The 15,999-nt window shown below is 42.1% G+C and overlaps 1 protein-coding gene across 1 annotated transcript in view; it reads right to left on the bottom strand.

Moving 5' to 3' along the window:
* LOC137642628 (inhibitor of Bruton tyrosine kinase) overlaps positions 1-15,999 on the bottom strand; it is a 176,977-nt gene that overhangs the window by 62,218 nt on the left and 98,760 nt on the right. The window contains exons 14-15 of the mRNA XM_068375345.1: positions 9,520-9,677; positions 6,862-7,042 (exon numbers count right to left, since the gene is read on the bottom strand). Of these exons, the coding sequence (XP_068231446.1) occupies positions 6,862-7,042; positions 9,520-9,677 (339 nt within the window). The remainder of the gene's footprint in view (positions 1-6,861; positions 7,043-9,519; positions 9,678-15,999) is intronic.

The following is a 15,999-nucleotide window of genomic DNA, read 5'->3' as shown; positions in this document are numbered from 1 at the left end:
CTCAAACATGGCTGAAGTTACTCAACCACAACCAGAAATGCCATCCCCACTCCAAGAGCTATATCTTAAATTTATTTCATTTTAAAGAATCTCAGTTTTCATTGATAAATTTTTATTAACTTTGGAATACCCAAATATTTTTTCTTAAAATTTTGGACATGTGAAGAGATGAATGAGGAACAATTGGTCATAAAAACAGGAGACATGCAAGTTGCAGGATGAAGATCTGTATGAAGGCTAATAAAATCTAGGAATAAAGGAAATAGGTGATGACCTAGACCTGATGGGATTCAGGAAGAGAGTGCATATAGAACTGAAAAGAGAAAACTCACTTCACAGGTCTAACCCAGATGTAAAAATATTTATGGTGATATTAACATTAGTAAAAGAAACATTAATAGCTAAACACAAATCACACATTACAAGCAATAACCTACTATGAGATGTGCACATGATAGAGAAATGTTATTTTCCTTAGTAAAATAAATTTTTGAATATACTTACCCGATGATCATATAGCTGCATCCCTGCTGCCCGACAGAAAAAATCTACGGGAGGAATACGCCAGCGATCGCTATACAGGTGGGGGTGTACATCAACAGCGCCATCTGTCAAGTAGGTACTCAAGTACTCGATGTCAACAACGAACCAATTTTCTCCTCTGTTCCACTGGTTCTCTATTGGGGAGGAAGGGTGGGTCCTTTAATTTATGATCATCGGGTAAGTATATTCAAAAATTTATTTTACTAAGGAAAATAACATTTTTCAATATCAAACTTACCCGATGATCATATAGCTGATTCACACCCAGGGGGGTGGGTAGAGACCAGCATAACAAGTTGACATTATGAGCTAAGTATTCCGTATTTTATTTTAGCAGTTATTCAAAATAACAAGCATAAAATAAATAAGTACCTGGTAAGGAAGACGACTTGAACAATTACTCTGCCTTTTTAAGTACGTCTTCCTTACTGAGCCTCGCGATCCTCATAGGATGCTGAGCGACTCCTAGGAGCTGAAGTATGAAGGGTTGCAACCCATACTAAAGGTCCTCATCAAAACCTTTAATCTAGGCGCTTCTCAAGAAATGATTTTGACCACCCGCCAAATCAAGTAGGATGCGAAAGGCTTCTTAGCCTTCCGGACAACCCAAAAATATTTCAAGAGAAAGATTAAAAAGGTTCTGGAATTAGGGAATTGTAGTGGTGGAGCCCCCACCACTACTGCACTCGTTGCTACGAATGGTCCCAGAGTGTAGCAGTTCTCGTAAAGAGACTGGACATTCTTAAGATAAAAGACGCGAACACTGATTTGCTTTTCCAATAGGTTGCGTCGAATATATTTTGCAGAGATCTATTTTATTTAAAGGCCACGGAAGTTGGGACAGCTCTAACTTCGTGTGTCCTTACCTTCAGCCAAGCTTGGTCTTCCTCATTCAGAAGGGAATGAGCTTCTCGTATTAACAGTCTGATAAAAATAGGATAAAGAATTCTCTGACATAGGCAAAGATGAATTCTTAACTGAACACCATAAAGCTTCAGACGGGCCTCGTAAAGGTTTTAAAATAGAACTTAAGAGCTCTTACAGGACATAATACTCTTTTTAGTTCATTTCCAACCATACGATAAGTTTGGAATATCGAACGATATTGGTCAAGGCCGAGAAGGCAGCTCGTGTTTGGCTAGAAAACCAAGATGTAGAACATGTAGCCGTTTCAGATGAGAATCCGATGTTCTTGCTGAAGGCATGAATCTCACCGACACTTTTAGCTGTGGTTAAGCATATCAGGAAAAGAGTCTTAAAGGTGAGATCTTTCAGGGAGGCTGATTGAAGTGGTTCGAACCTGTCTAACATAAGGAATCTTAGAACCACGTCTAAATTCCAACCAGGTATAACCAAACGACGCTCCTTCGTGGTCTCAAAAGACTTAAGGAGGTCCTGTAGATCTTTATTGTTGGTAAGATCTAAGCCTCTGTGACGGAAGACTGATGCCAACATGCTTCTGTAACCCTTGATAGTTGGAGCTGAAAGAGATCGCTCTTTCCTCAGATATAAGAGGAAGTCAGCTATTTGAGTTACAGAGGTACTGGTCGAGGATACGGATACTGACTTGCACCAGTTTCGAAAGATTTCCCACTTCGATTGGTAGACTCTAAGGGTGGATGTTCTCCTTGCTCTAGCAATCGCTCTGGTTGCCTCCTTCGAAAAACCTCTAGTTCTCGAGAGTCTTTCGATACTCTGAAGGCAGTGAGACGAAGAGCGTGGAGGCCTTGGAGTACCTTCTTTACGCGTGGCAGACGTAGCAGGTCCACCCTTAGGGGAAGAGTTCTGGGAACGTCTACTAGCCGTCGAAGTACCTCGGTAAGTTATTCTCTCGCGGGCCAGAGGGAAGCAATTAGCGTCCACTTGTCCCTTCGTGAGAGGCGAACTTCTGCAGTACCTTGTTGACAATCTAGAACAGAGGGAATGCATATAGATCTAGATGAGACCAATCAAGTAGAAAGGCATCTAAAAGAACTACTGCTGGGTCCGGGATAGGTGAGCAAAGTATTGAGAGCCTCTTGGACATCGAGGTTGCGAAGAGATCTATGGTTGGCTGGCCCCAGGTGACCCAAAGTCTCTTGCATACATCCTAGTGGAGGGTCCAATATGTTGGAATTATTGTCCCTTCCTACTGGGACAATCTGCTAAGACATTCAAGTTGCCTTGGAAGAAACTTGTTACTAGTGAAAAGTCTAGACCTGTTGAACAGGAGAGGAGGTCACTTGCGAACTCGTACCATGTCAGAGAGTAGGTCCCTCCTTGCTAGGAGATGTACATCAAAGCAGTGAGTTGACCGTGTTCACCTCCACTACTTTGCCTTGAAGGAGAGACCTGAAGCTTTTCCAGGTCAGACGTACTGCCAGAAGCTTCTTGCAGTTGAAATGCATTGTCCTTTGACTCGAGTTCATAATCCCGAGCATTCCCTACCGCCTAAGGTCGCACCCCAGCCTACGTCCGATGCGTCTGAGAAGAGAACGTGGTTGGGAGTCTGAACAGTCAGGAGAAAACCCTATCAAAGGTTGATAAAGTCCTTTCATCCAGTCAGACCAGACTTATCTTCCGGAAACCGGGATCTAGACCGCTTCTAGCGTCTTGTCCTTTTCCAGTGAAGAGCTAGATGAAACCGAAGAGGACGGAGGTGTAGTCTTCCAAGTGACACCAATTGAACCACGGATGACAGTGTCTTAACCAGACTCATCCACAACCTGACAGGGCCGCGTTCCTTCTTCAGCATCTTCTGGATGGATAGCAGGGCTGGGGGTTGATCGTCTTGTTCAGCCATGTCCTCATCAGAGGGTTCCTCATCCGAAACTGATGAGGAAACGGCAACGGAGTGGGCAACGTCTGACTCGCTGAATCCGGTCGCACTGGTGGATGCGTGACGGAGCCGGACACAAGATCATGGTATTGCTGCACAGTCTGTGAACTGTCAACCATGGGGAAGCGAGGAAGTACAGCGACAACCCGAAACTGTCTAGACTGTCTGGGTTGTGCAGACAACCCCTATCGGGTTGCTGAGGTTGCCGCACTGCGTCACAACAAGTCACCTCTGCTGGTTGTTGAACGTCTTCCTAGTGACACACTGAACGTCCACAACCACCTCCGAGAGTCGCTTAACGTCAACGTGCGACTGGCAACCCACACTGGGTCGCACCGGAGGAGGAACCATCTCAACTGGCGGACGTGAGTAGGATATCTCAGCGTCAACAGGGCGTACAACCAACCGGTAGGAAGGTTGTTGGCAAGAAGGTTCTTCTCCGTAAAAAATCCTCTATCAAGGACTAAGCTTGGACTGCATGTCTTGCAACAAAGCCCAAGGTCTATGGGAGCAGGTGTGGCAACAGACGGGGTTAGCGACTGAAGCGGAACCATTTACCCTCCCTGGAAGCATGTTATGCTTTAATTAAAGTCCATAGGAGGCTAAGCAGCTTAAGGCTCCTCTCCAAATGACAGAGTCCTCAAGGAAATATCAGAAGGAGGGAGAACAGCACTTTCTCATCTACAGGAACCATGTCCGAGAAAAGCTAGGTTATCTCAGTGAGGGTTTCACTGGTGCATAAGCAGCAGACCAGAAGGCAACGTTATGAAACTGCTTGACAGTCTGTGAACTGTCAAAAACTGAACTGTCAACCACAACAGGAGCGTGAGGACATACAGCACTGGTGTATTAGTAGCAGACCAGAATGCAACGTCATGTAACTGTTTGACAGTCTGTGAGTTGGCAACAACCAAAGCTGTGTGGGGAAGCCTCAACTCCTGACTGACTAGTTTGCTGCGGGCGAGTGGCGGTAACCACAGTGTGTTGCGGAGGCTGACACACCGTGTCAAAACACGGCAGCTTGTGGTAGCTCACGCACGGCAACGGAGTGCTCCGTGTGTCTGTGGGAGTCAGCATACGTCTGGCAGGGTCGACTGCGCATGGGTGGAGGAGCTCTCACAACAAGAGTGTGGGAGCAGACAGCCATGCCGGGCGCACAACCGTGGTAGGCTGTAGGCCAACGGGAGCATCGTCCACCTTCTCCGCAGTCGGAGTGTGGGAGCTGGCAACAACAAAAGCGGAGTGCTGGTGCGTGGGAGGGACTGCCGTGGGTTGCGGAGCATGCCGCATTGCGGCAAAACACGGCAGCTTGACAGCACCTTCCCACTGCTGATGCGGAAGCTCACGCATGTCAACGGAGGGTGCAGCATGAACATGCGTCTGGCAGGGTCGACTGCGCATCGGTGGTGGAGCTCTCACAGGTGGAGTGTGGGAGCAGGCAGCCGCAGTATCTGCTGAGCGCACAACCGTGGCAGGTTGTAGGTTAACAGGTGCATTGTCAACCTTCTCAGCACGATACTCCTGCATGAAGGAAGCAAGCTGAGACTGCATAGTCTGTAGCATGGACCACTAGGGTCTATAAAAGACGGCAACAAACGGAGCTACTGTCCGTTGTGACTGAGGGTCTAAAACAGCTGGTGCGGCAACAGACGGAGTTACTGCCTGTTGCGGTACCACCTTGCCTCTCTTGGGAGGTGTGCAGTCGTCGGATGACTGCAGCGAGTCCGAACTGACCCAGTGGCTACACCTAGGCCGTTGGACTTGCGCGGAAGGGACCGACTTGCACTTAAAGCTGCAAGATTTGGTCCATGGTTTCTGCAAGAAACCTCTTCCGCAGACGAGGAATAAATGGGCTCTCTCGTCTTTATGTGGGTGGGGCGATCACGTCGGCAACGTGTGTAGATACACCCGAAACCACCGAGGGAAACGTCTGTTCGTCGATCAAGGCCTGTGGAACCCATAAGTCCTTCGACATTACTTCTCCCCTGGGCTTGGGAGCTTGTAAGAGGTATCGGACTAGGTGAACAACTGGCACGAACAGACGAACCCTCGAACGCAACACTGTAACACTTTGCGCTTATCACTTTATCACTTTTGATTTTCTGTTTGCACTTATTTCACTGAAATCGAAACTTTAAGGGATTTGTACCTGAAACACGCAATCCTATCCTTCATTAAAAGGTAGTAATTGCGAAAACAGTTTTACAATGCAACAGAAAAACATAATGAAAGATAAAGAATTCAGTGGCTGGAAAAGAGACTAAACACTAGATCAAATAAACTACGTTTAAAATCTCTCACCGCATAAAGCCTGGGAACAAGAATAAAACTCTAGAAACGTTTTACCTTCTTCCCCTACAGCGACTAGGGAGAAGAGTGAAAAACGAGAACAACGTTACCCGCTTGAACGAAACGTTTATTCTCCTCTCTCTCCCTCCGTCTCTATCTCTCTCTCTATTCTCTCTTGACTTAGAACCTGAGAGAAGAGCCCAATTCTATATCGTGAAAACATATTATTTGCTAAAGGAAAAAACTGAAAGGTTTCCCAAATAAAAAGTTCCTTTATTAGAATTAAAACCATTTAAGCTAAGAAAGAATGAACGAAACGCTAGAATCGGTTTACTCTTACTGCAACGTGAAACCGTGAAATACTCTCTCTATCGTAACGATAGAGCGCATGTTGAACGTTCTGAACGTCAACAACTGCGGAGACTAAACTAAACGTTAGTTCATCTTTGAAAACAGTACGAGACTATCAAAGAAATTCTTTCAAAAACTTTAAAAAAGTATAAATTCTTAAAAGGAAAATACGATATGACGGGCTCAATGTTAATTAACTTCGGTTCCAAGTAAGGACCGCCTACTATTAGGAAAGGTTGCATATAAACAAACATAAAAATTAATTTTTATAAGTTTATAATAAATGGAAAGTTAATCGAAGAGGCCTATAAAGGCGGAGAGATATAAAATAAATAGATCTATAACTCGTTAAGCAAAATTACCAAAAACCTAAACACACTTCCGTCTAAGGGAAGGGTCGGCCATTTAAAAGTGAAAGAGAGTCCATACTCTCTTCGTCACCAACACTTCCGTCTAAGGGAAGGGTCGGCCATTTAAAAGTGAAGGAGAGTCCATACTCTTCGTCACCAAAATTAAATCTATCCAAAACGAGTTCAAGTTTTGAAATGAAGATAAAACCCCTGCATAGCGAAAGCTCAAAACTGGAATAGTGTACTTCACCAAATCGTTGTGAAAACAAATCCAGTTAGGGACGGCGTATTTAGTAGGTCTTGCCTGTGGCACGACAGAGGGAAAATTGGTTCGTTGTTGACATCGAGTACTTGAGTACCTACTTGACAGATGGCGCTGTTGATGTACACCCGCACCTGTATAGCGATCGCTGGCGTATTCCTCCCGTAGATTTTTTCTGTCGGGCAGCAGGGATGCAGCTATATGATCATCGGGTAAGTTTGATATTGAAAAAAACTGATATAACCCACCCTTTCTTTGTAGGAGTAACACCTGTTGCTCCTGATCCATATGATTTCTTTGCATTCATGATGTTGATGGGGGAGCTAACTTGCTTAGCTTTTACAGAAGCTTCTTCAGCTTTAATGATATCAGCTAAAGTGTGTGATTTCCTTCTGTTCTCTGATACTTCATTTGTGTGGCTGTTACTACCTGTCAAGTCAAGAAAAGAAAAAGACAGTTAGTAACATCTAAAGTTACCATTATCATGAGCTGAGATTAAGACACTTCTGGAAATACCATCATTCATAATTGTAACTGATTGGTAATATGTAGCCAATTAACAAGGAGATTATGTAGAAAGCATATACCAACATTCATAACTTTAACTTCTTGTTTAAATTATTCCTTGTATGTGGTGCCACTTAATTTAAGGTAGGTATCACAGTAATTTCTTTTTGCAGCATGTATTCCTTCAGCCTCGCTGCAACATTTGGTTACTGTCAATTGTCATCTGTTTCTCTGTGGTCTCATCTCGCTTGCATTCCTAAATTTTTCAACTTTATTGTTCCATTCATAAGTTTTATTCAAGAAGAAAGCCTTCAAGCAAGTCCCCTGAGACTGTGGCAGTGTAACTTAGGCTCTCAGTTATTTTAGTAATAATAATAACAATTATATCAAGAGATTCTCAAATATTTTAATCAAACCACAAAGCTAAAATTCTTTAAGCTGTAGCAAGTCATGAAAAATTTAGAATTTTCTATTAATAAACTCACAAATGAATAAATAAACAGAAAGAAATATATCTCTTTATGAGAAAAAATAAACAGATACAAATTTTTTCCAGATTATAAGGAAATTGAAATACTATAAACTAACTGACAGTGACAAGTTCACTAGAATTCAATATGGCACACAGGCTGATTCTGGGTGTTTGGTTTAGAATCACAGTCTGGGAACTGGGAAATTGATGAACAGTCTTAACCAAAAGCTTCTAATTCATACTTCAAATAAAGTAATAAATTGGGTCCAAACAGACAAAATAAGTGTTAGAGTAGAAGTTTAAACCATATGTCCCCCACTTTCGTCTATTCTACAATATTTCTTAGCCTACCCTTTTTCTGATATGTTGATATGAAATAAATATAGTTTATAAATTGGTTGATCCCATTGTTATTAATGCATATTACAAAACAAATGAATTCTTCAAAATAAGCTTTGATTCCTTCTCCCTCCCTCCCGACGTTCTATGAAATTAGGTTAGTATGAACACCCGTAATCCAGCATGGAAGAACTTAAAAAGAATACTCTACTGACCAAGGAAACAGTTGGGGAAAAATTTGGAATAATTGTGGAATTATGCATATTTGTAGAGAATTATTTTTAAAATTATGCATATACTGACTAAAACAGAAATTTCATCCCTTGCATTCATATTTTTACTGAGCATTAGTCAACTTTCTAACTTACCTCAGCAGACTTGAAACACAAGTGAATAAAACACAGATCTAAATCATCACCTAAGAAAATTCTCCATTCTTACTTATCATCCTCTTAGCCACCAATCAGATATACTCTGTCATCATGTACAGTACTAAAAAATTGGAACATTAGAACACACTGGCCTCCCTCTCTGTCACCTACAGTACACACTTAGCACCATTCAACAATAGATTCTGCTTCCAGGGTAAAAGGGTTCAAGTTTCCTAATAATTTTTTACTGTAACTTTTAGCATTAAAACTCATTTAAAAGGCAGAAGACATACCTTAATAATCCTGAACAAAGTCCATAGTGCAGTATAGTAAACAACACACAGGGAGAGGGAGAAAGTCAATTTGGTCTAACTGATAACAATGTACTGATTTAAATTTGATTGGTTCACTGTAACTACTGGGTGCAGTTTCTGCCTAGCAATATGAGCATAATGTCATGCTGGTTGGTCCCTGGAGGGAAGGGGATTTAGGAGTTGAGAGAATTTTTTCTATTTATTTCAGGGTCATAAAGTTAAAAAGTTGTAGATATGAGCTATGTTGCTCACAGGTGAGATTCGTTGAAAAGTAATTTCCTTTTCAGATATGCACTGTTTGGCATCTTCTCTTCTCCATTTTGTCATGAAAAACACCAAAGGATCCCTAGGGTCCCAGTGTTGGACTAAATCCATAAATTTCACAAATCCATCCATACATATAAACCCATAATCTGAAATTTAACTGAAGTTTACATGGATTTATGACTGTTTTGCCTTTTGTCTATTCTTTTATATACACCAATATTTTCTGTAATCAATATCTTACTTTTTCCCTTTCTTCTTCAATTTTTAAATTCTTGTTTTCTATAATACTTGTCTCTATGTCAGTTTACAAAACACTCTTTGTGTTTAATGTTTTGATATTTTTTTACTTTATGAAATTTATATCTAATCTACTTCACCAAAATCCCTCCCATAATTACACAATATACTGTATACTTAAGGAATGAAAACTGAGCGTCTTAATTCTTGGCAAAAGACTAAGCATACTTAAAATTTATCAGAATGAATTTAAAAAAAATGTACACCTTCATACTCCATTTTGTCTTATAGGTTGTTGATTAATTTCATTCAAACAATAAGCAAACTTTAAACCAAGAATGTAAAAACAAGACTAAAAGTACATCAGCGTACTTTAATTACAAGAAAAACACAGCTTACCCCAGGCATAAGGTGGTGTTCCCCAGCCACATGATGGAGCAACAGCACTCTTTGCCTCTCCTGCTGCCCATTTTTTTTCTGTTTCAACTACTGCTGCTGCTGCAGCAGCCTCTGCTGCTTGCTTCTTTCGTTGTTTCTGGGACAATTTGTTGATTTTACTGAAAATATTAAAATAACCTACATAAGCAACTAAAAATCTCAAGCTTTCAAACTAATTAGTATTTTTCCTAACTATACAAATCAATCCTTTAATATGAATTAATAGGTGCTACGAAAAGCTGGAACTTGGATGATGAAATTTAGAGAAAGGCATCAATAGTTACTTAAGGGTGGCGGATAAGCACCCGGGCACCTTGTCAGCACACCAAGTAGCCATTTTGACCTTTACCCAGGGCTTGCACGGTAGTTAAGGCAGGAAGTGTAACCTAAAGAAATCCGATTTGTATAGTTAGGAAAAATACAGATTACTTTTTTTTCAAAATTTATTTTTTCCTACATTAATGCAAACCCTTGTCCTTTAACCCCTTGTCAGCACACCAAGTAGCCACTTTGACCTTCACCTAGGGCTTGCCCGGTGGTTAAGGCAGGAAGTGTAACCTAAAGGAATCCGATTTGTATAGTTAGGAAAAATACAAATTACTTTTAAAACATTTTTTACTTTTTCCTACATGAATACAAACCCTTGTCCTTTAACCCCTTCACAACGATGACACCTTTATACATCAAACATGTCTAGTGATAAAGACAGTGACGTCCAGATACATCATTATTATTATCATCATTACAAGCTTTAATATAAACCATATCGAGGGTTAAATTACTCGTATATCCTACAAAAGATTATAGGACATGGTCGCGTATCTCACACACATCACACTCAAGAAATTTCACTAAAAAATCTCCTCCTCACCCCGATATCAGCCCCTCCCCTCCTCTTTTTTTTCTACAGCCAACCAACGAAGTCTTTGGGATTCCAGCTTTTATTTATGATTGTAAAAAGGCTATTTTAGTCTGTTTTGTATATTATTTAGACTTTTTTTTACCATATCAAAGCACACCACTCTCTAGCCAATGGCAACATTCCCTACCTGAGATATTACTCAAACCCCACCCCGGACACCCCCAGCTTAGAGACGTAGGGATCCTCACATCTCGCCCTACCAACAACGGAAATACTTGCAATTCTAGTCTTTATTCAGGATTATGTACGGTCTATTTTAGTGTATTTCTATGCTGCATTTACAGTATGTTCAAATCACAGAAAAAAAAGCTACAAAGTGCTCTTCAATTCTCTGACTCCAAGTCTCACCCATAACATAAGCAAAACGTTTGCTACAAAGTGTTATTCAATTCTCCGACTCCAAGTCCCACCCATAACATGAGCAAAACGTTTGCTACAAAGCGTTCTACAATTCTCTGACTCCAAGTACCACCCATAACATAAGCAAAACGTTTGCTACAAAGCGTTCTACAATTCTCTGACTCCAAGTCCCACCCATAACATGAGCAAAACGTTTGCTACAAAGCGTTCTACAATTCTCTGACTCCAAGTACCACCCATAACATAAGCAAAACGTTTTACCAATAATGCAGGTTACTAACACATGATAAAATTTGTTTTTTCTTATTTTATTCCTTTTTCAAAATTATCATTTCTACAAAATAATATCATCTTAATGTCTTATATATTTCACATTAGTACAGTAATGTTCATTGTTTTCACGAGTAAAAGTCAGCCAATTGACATTATTTCCATTTATTGGTCATACACAGTACAGTATTTGGCATATTTTTACATGCACAGTCTTTATTTCCAAGACTGTGAAATACCCAAAACAGGAATGATCCAGTTCCTAGTGACAATGACACACAAGATGGAATGACAAGAACAAAAGCCTTTTATCTAATGAAAACCTTATGTCTAATGAACTAAAAAACAGACTCACACACACGCACACTCATATCAGCAACACGAATGAAACTCTGGTTAATGTCATGATATTCAACTCGCAGCACAAGTAAATAAAATATGAGAAATATTTCAAATAAAACTATTGAAATTTGTATGCTAATTGGAAAATGATAAATCAAGAAATAATTGTTTCTTTTAGTAAATATGAAATATCCTTCGGTAACATGCCTTAATAATAAGGGAGTGATATGATCTGAAAATTGAGGTTGACGACAGACTACACTGGGTTGATCAGCTGATTTGAATGTAAACAATGCATGAGATTATAATTCACTATGTTTTTTATTATAAATACGATACTAAAATGCGAATATTACATGTATTATTATTGGATACAGTTAAGTGAAACGCAAGTTTAATCAAAATCTTGTTTATTTCAAATACTGTATAGACAATTTTTTACCACAGTAAATGGATATACACTGTACAAAGAGAGCTACGACCATCTGGGTGTTGAGATAAGTATTGGCGCGCAGCGCTCCTATGGTAAAGGAGGGCGAGCCATTTGAAATCATCGCCAAGCTTGAATTTTATCGCGATTTTTATGAGAATTTGTATTTAATAGGTATTACATTGTTCTTGGCTGCGAAAAATGAAACCAATAAGTAAGAACCAGGTATAAAAGAGTGCTTACTGTAAACTCTTGTCACTTGGATGCTGATTCTCTGTCACTGGCAAAAAGAGATGAGCACTACGAGCTCGTAGGAGGGGTTTATCCGTTGCTGGAAAAACCTCACTCAAGGACGAGAAAGGAAGCTATCCCTATCAAACAACCTCAGCTACGGAAGTCATTGTCCGAGGGTTGACGAAAAAGACCAAGTCCTGTGAAGGATTGGGCGTATATGTCTCTCCGGGAAAGTATTCCGTGGATGGAGGCTGAAGATGCTCATACAAAGCTCCGAGGGAGCATAGGATTACGGAGACCGGGAGCATACAAGATGCCGACAACCTCTGGTATCCTCAGGATGCCACCCATCCGAGGGTTGACCGGATCCTCCGATGCATACGGAAGATCTTAACAACCAAGTGGCTATAGCTGTCGCGTCAGACAGCGCAGAATTCAATTCCCTGGAACCAAGGGTATGAAAGAGGGAGCAACCCCACAGAGTTATGTGTCCCAACGCAAGCAAAGGAGCAGATTCAAGGAATGTGCCTCCATACACCGCGTCCGAGATCCAATCCAGTTTGAGGATATAGTAGTGTTTCATAAATGGCATAAAAATCATAATTAAACAAATTCATAATTTCACCGCCAAGTTACAACCACAATACCTGTCCTTCTTCCTTCCAACCCCTCTTCGGTGTTTGACAGTAGAATACTCCTTTTTGTCTCACTGCAATTTTCACCAATACAGTAGTAAGTTTCATCAATTCCATGTTTTTAGTAGATTCTGGTGTTCAAATAATGCTTATACAGTAATAACATGTTTTACTTTTGATTAGTGTAATTTATCCCAGTTTGTGATAAAATATGCAAAAAGTTACACAATTATGCAGCGTGCATCTAAAAACAAGCTGCTATCGTTGACTTCGGTGGGTTTTGTTATTAAATTTAGACTTACCATCATATTACTTTATAATATATTTATTCGTCAACATTATTTATTGACAAAACCTATATCCGAGGGAAAAATTTAGGTTGGTAAATAAGTTTCGATTCACATTCGATAATTATTTGAAAACAATGATGGTATTCAGACAAAAATACCTACGACCAATCAGCTACATGTATTAGAAAACTTTCCTGAGCTAAAAGGGCACCCTGTGAGTCTGTGCAAATCTGACTCACGAAAAAAAATTGAATACAGCGCAGGTCCTATCCATGTAGAATTGGCTCGTAAGGTAGTCATACTGTATACCATAACGTGAAACAAGGGAGAAGGTAGCAGCAGAAGCAGCAATCTCCTTGAGGCACATGGCCCGTAAGCTACTCCTCCCTAGTAGGAACAAAGTGTAGGCAAAGAAAGTACGTTCACGAAGCAACGTCCGTGAATGTGTTGATGACTGCAGAGTCGATGAAGATGCCTGGCCACATGTATGCAGGTTCTTCGAAGTTTGTAGGAGATGAAAACCTCGGGAACCGAAGAAACTCTGCTTGTGAAAAACAATAAAATCCAAGAGGCGAGAGGGGTATTAAGCTCTAAGGTTAACCCTTGTGCATTACCCCACTAGTCGATGGAGAGTGCTGAATTAGGTTTTAAGAAGAAAATTCGTACTAAACTCCTTCAACTCCATGTGAGAGGGCTACCAAAGCAGCACAAACCAGAGTGAGGGAAGACAATTTATGTCATCTAGATGAGGGTACTCTTTAATAGTAACAGTCTCACAAGAAGCAAAAACTTCAATGAAGTGAGGATCTCAGTTAGAACAGATCGTCACAGAAGCGACTTTATCTCGGAAGGAAAAGTATCCAGAGTAAAATCCCTCAGGTGCTGGAAGTGGTTGCTGGTACTAACAGCAACCTAGTGGAGAGCTGACTAGTGACGATCATGAGCAGCCGAGTGTCGATCACGAGCCGGCAAGCTGGCTAATTGGCGAACAGTGATCAGCTAACTGGCGAATGGCGATCGAGGAGCTGATATGCAGGCAAATGGGCGAGCTGTCGAACGGCAAGCTGTTGATCGGATTGCCAGCTGACGAACAGTGAGTTAGCAAACAGCGATCAGTGGGCTAGTGATCGGCAAGCTGGCGGATCGGCGAATGGCGAGCTGGTGATCGGCAAGTGCCAACCAGGCAACCAGGCAACCTGGCAAACGGTGAGCATGCAACAACGAGCTTGAAAATGGCGACTGGCTATCTGGGGCTGGTGAACGGTATGAAGAGCGACAATCACACGCTGTTAGACGCTGAGTAATGATCACAGGCCGGCGAACAGTGAACATCGGCGGTCACGAGCTGAAAGATGATCGTGGGTGATCATAAGCTAACAGTTAAGCTGCAGCAGGGCTGGGCGAGGAGGTCTGCTGCTCCCGAAGAGGAACAACGAAGAATGGGCGAATACTATGCCTGGTTGAGGAATACCCCGAAGGAGAGACCAAACAGGTGAATGAAGACTCTCCCACGGACATGAAACGCTACCAACAGCTAGTGCCCCTGTTGGCAATTCCCACGCAATGAGGAAGATTGCTGATCAGTAACTGGTGGAGGATGGGAAACGCTACCAACATCTGGTGCCCCTGCCGGCAATTCCCACGGAAGGAGGAAGCTTGCTGATCAGTGGCTGGTGGAGGGACTCTCCCTTGGAAGTTCCAACACCTGGAGGCAAACTCCCAGGCAGCGCTCTCTGCATCCCCTTAACGAGCTCTAGCTCCAACTGAAGGTTGACATCGAGTGTTGCCTGAGATTGAAGCAGATGCTTGTTCTCTGGGTTCCCTCTGAAGGGGTTACCCGAAGAATGTCAGCGTGATGGACAGGAATGGATGAATCCAATTCCCAACGGAAGAATCTGAAAGGAAGACTGTGCAGGTGAAAGACGTCTTTCCGGCGGACGGAAAAAGGCAACCAACCCCTGCTGCACTGTCGCTAATTCTCTCCCACAAGCAATTATATTGCCGAACAGTGGCTGGTGGAGGGACTTTTCCTCGGAAGGAAAAGTTCCAACACCTGGAGGCGAGCCTCTGAGCAGCACTCCCTGCTTCCCCTCACTGAGCTCTAACTCAAATTGAAGGTTGCCATCAAGTGTTGCCTGAGAACAAAGCCGAAGCTTGTTCTCTGGGTTCTCCCGAAGGGGTTACCCAAAGAATGATGTCAACTCGACGAGCAGGAATGGACAAATCCAATTCTTGCCTGAGGAATCTCCCGAAGGAGAGACCGAACAGGTAAAGTAAGTCTCTCCCACGAAGGAAGAAAAGGCGACCAGCATCTGTTGCCGCTGTCAGCAATTCTCACCGCAAGCAGGAAGATTGCCAAACAGTGTTTAGAGGAGGTACTTTACCTCGGAAGGGAAAATTCCAACACCTGGAATAGTGGCTGGTGGAGGGACTTTCCCTCATAAGGGAAAATTCCAACACCTGGAGGCAGACCTCCCTGCTTCCCATCTACAGCATTGTTCAAGTTGAAGGTTGGAATGGAGCACTACCTGTGAAACGTGGCAAAGCTTGTTTCTGAGGTCACCCTGAAGGCATCCCCTGACTGGAACATCAAAAGGAACCAAGTCTGCCACTGCCCTTCTTCCTACACCATGGCATCAGGAACAAAGGAGCAGAAGCAGTGTGTGTTACAGAAACTGTAACACTCTCGGAAGGGACCGAAAACTCGTGAGGGAAAGGTCGTTGTCAGTGTACTGATCAGGAGCAGCCACAGGCAAACATAAAACAGGTCGATTATGGGGCAAAGGCAGCAGAATCCACAGGACTGATCGCTCAGCACATCTTACGTCAGCTGATTTAGGCGATGGGAGAACATTATCATCGCTAACGCTGAGAACAGAAATAAATGAAAAGCAAACTCCCTTGAGAGAAGAACCTTTCTAGCGGACGGGAAAGGAGTCCCCCGAAAGCACAAAACCG

This window comes from Palaemon carinicauda, chromosome 6, assembly GCF_036898095.1.
Source record: "Palaemon carinicauda isolate YSFRI2023 chromosome 6, ASM3689809v2, whole genome shotgun sequence".
Classification (NCBI taxonomy): Eukaryota; Metazoa; Arthropoda; class Malacostraca; order Decapoda; family Palaemonidae; genus Palaemon; species Palaemon carinicauda.
The sequence above is the reverse complement of the archived record's forward strand: the minus strand, read 5'-3'. Positions and strand labels throughout refer to the sequence as shown.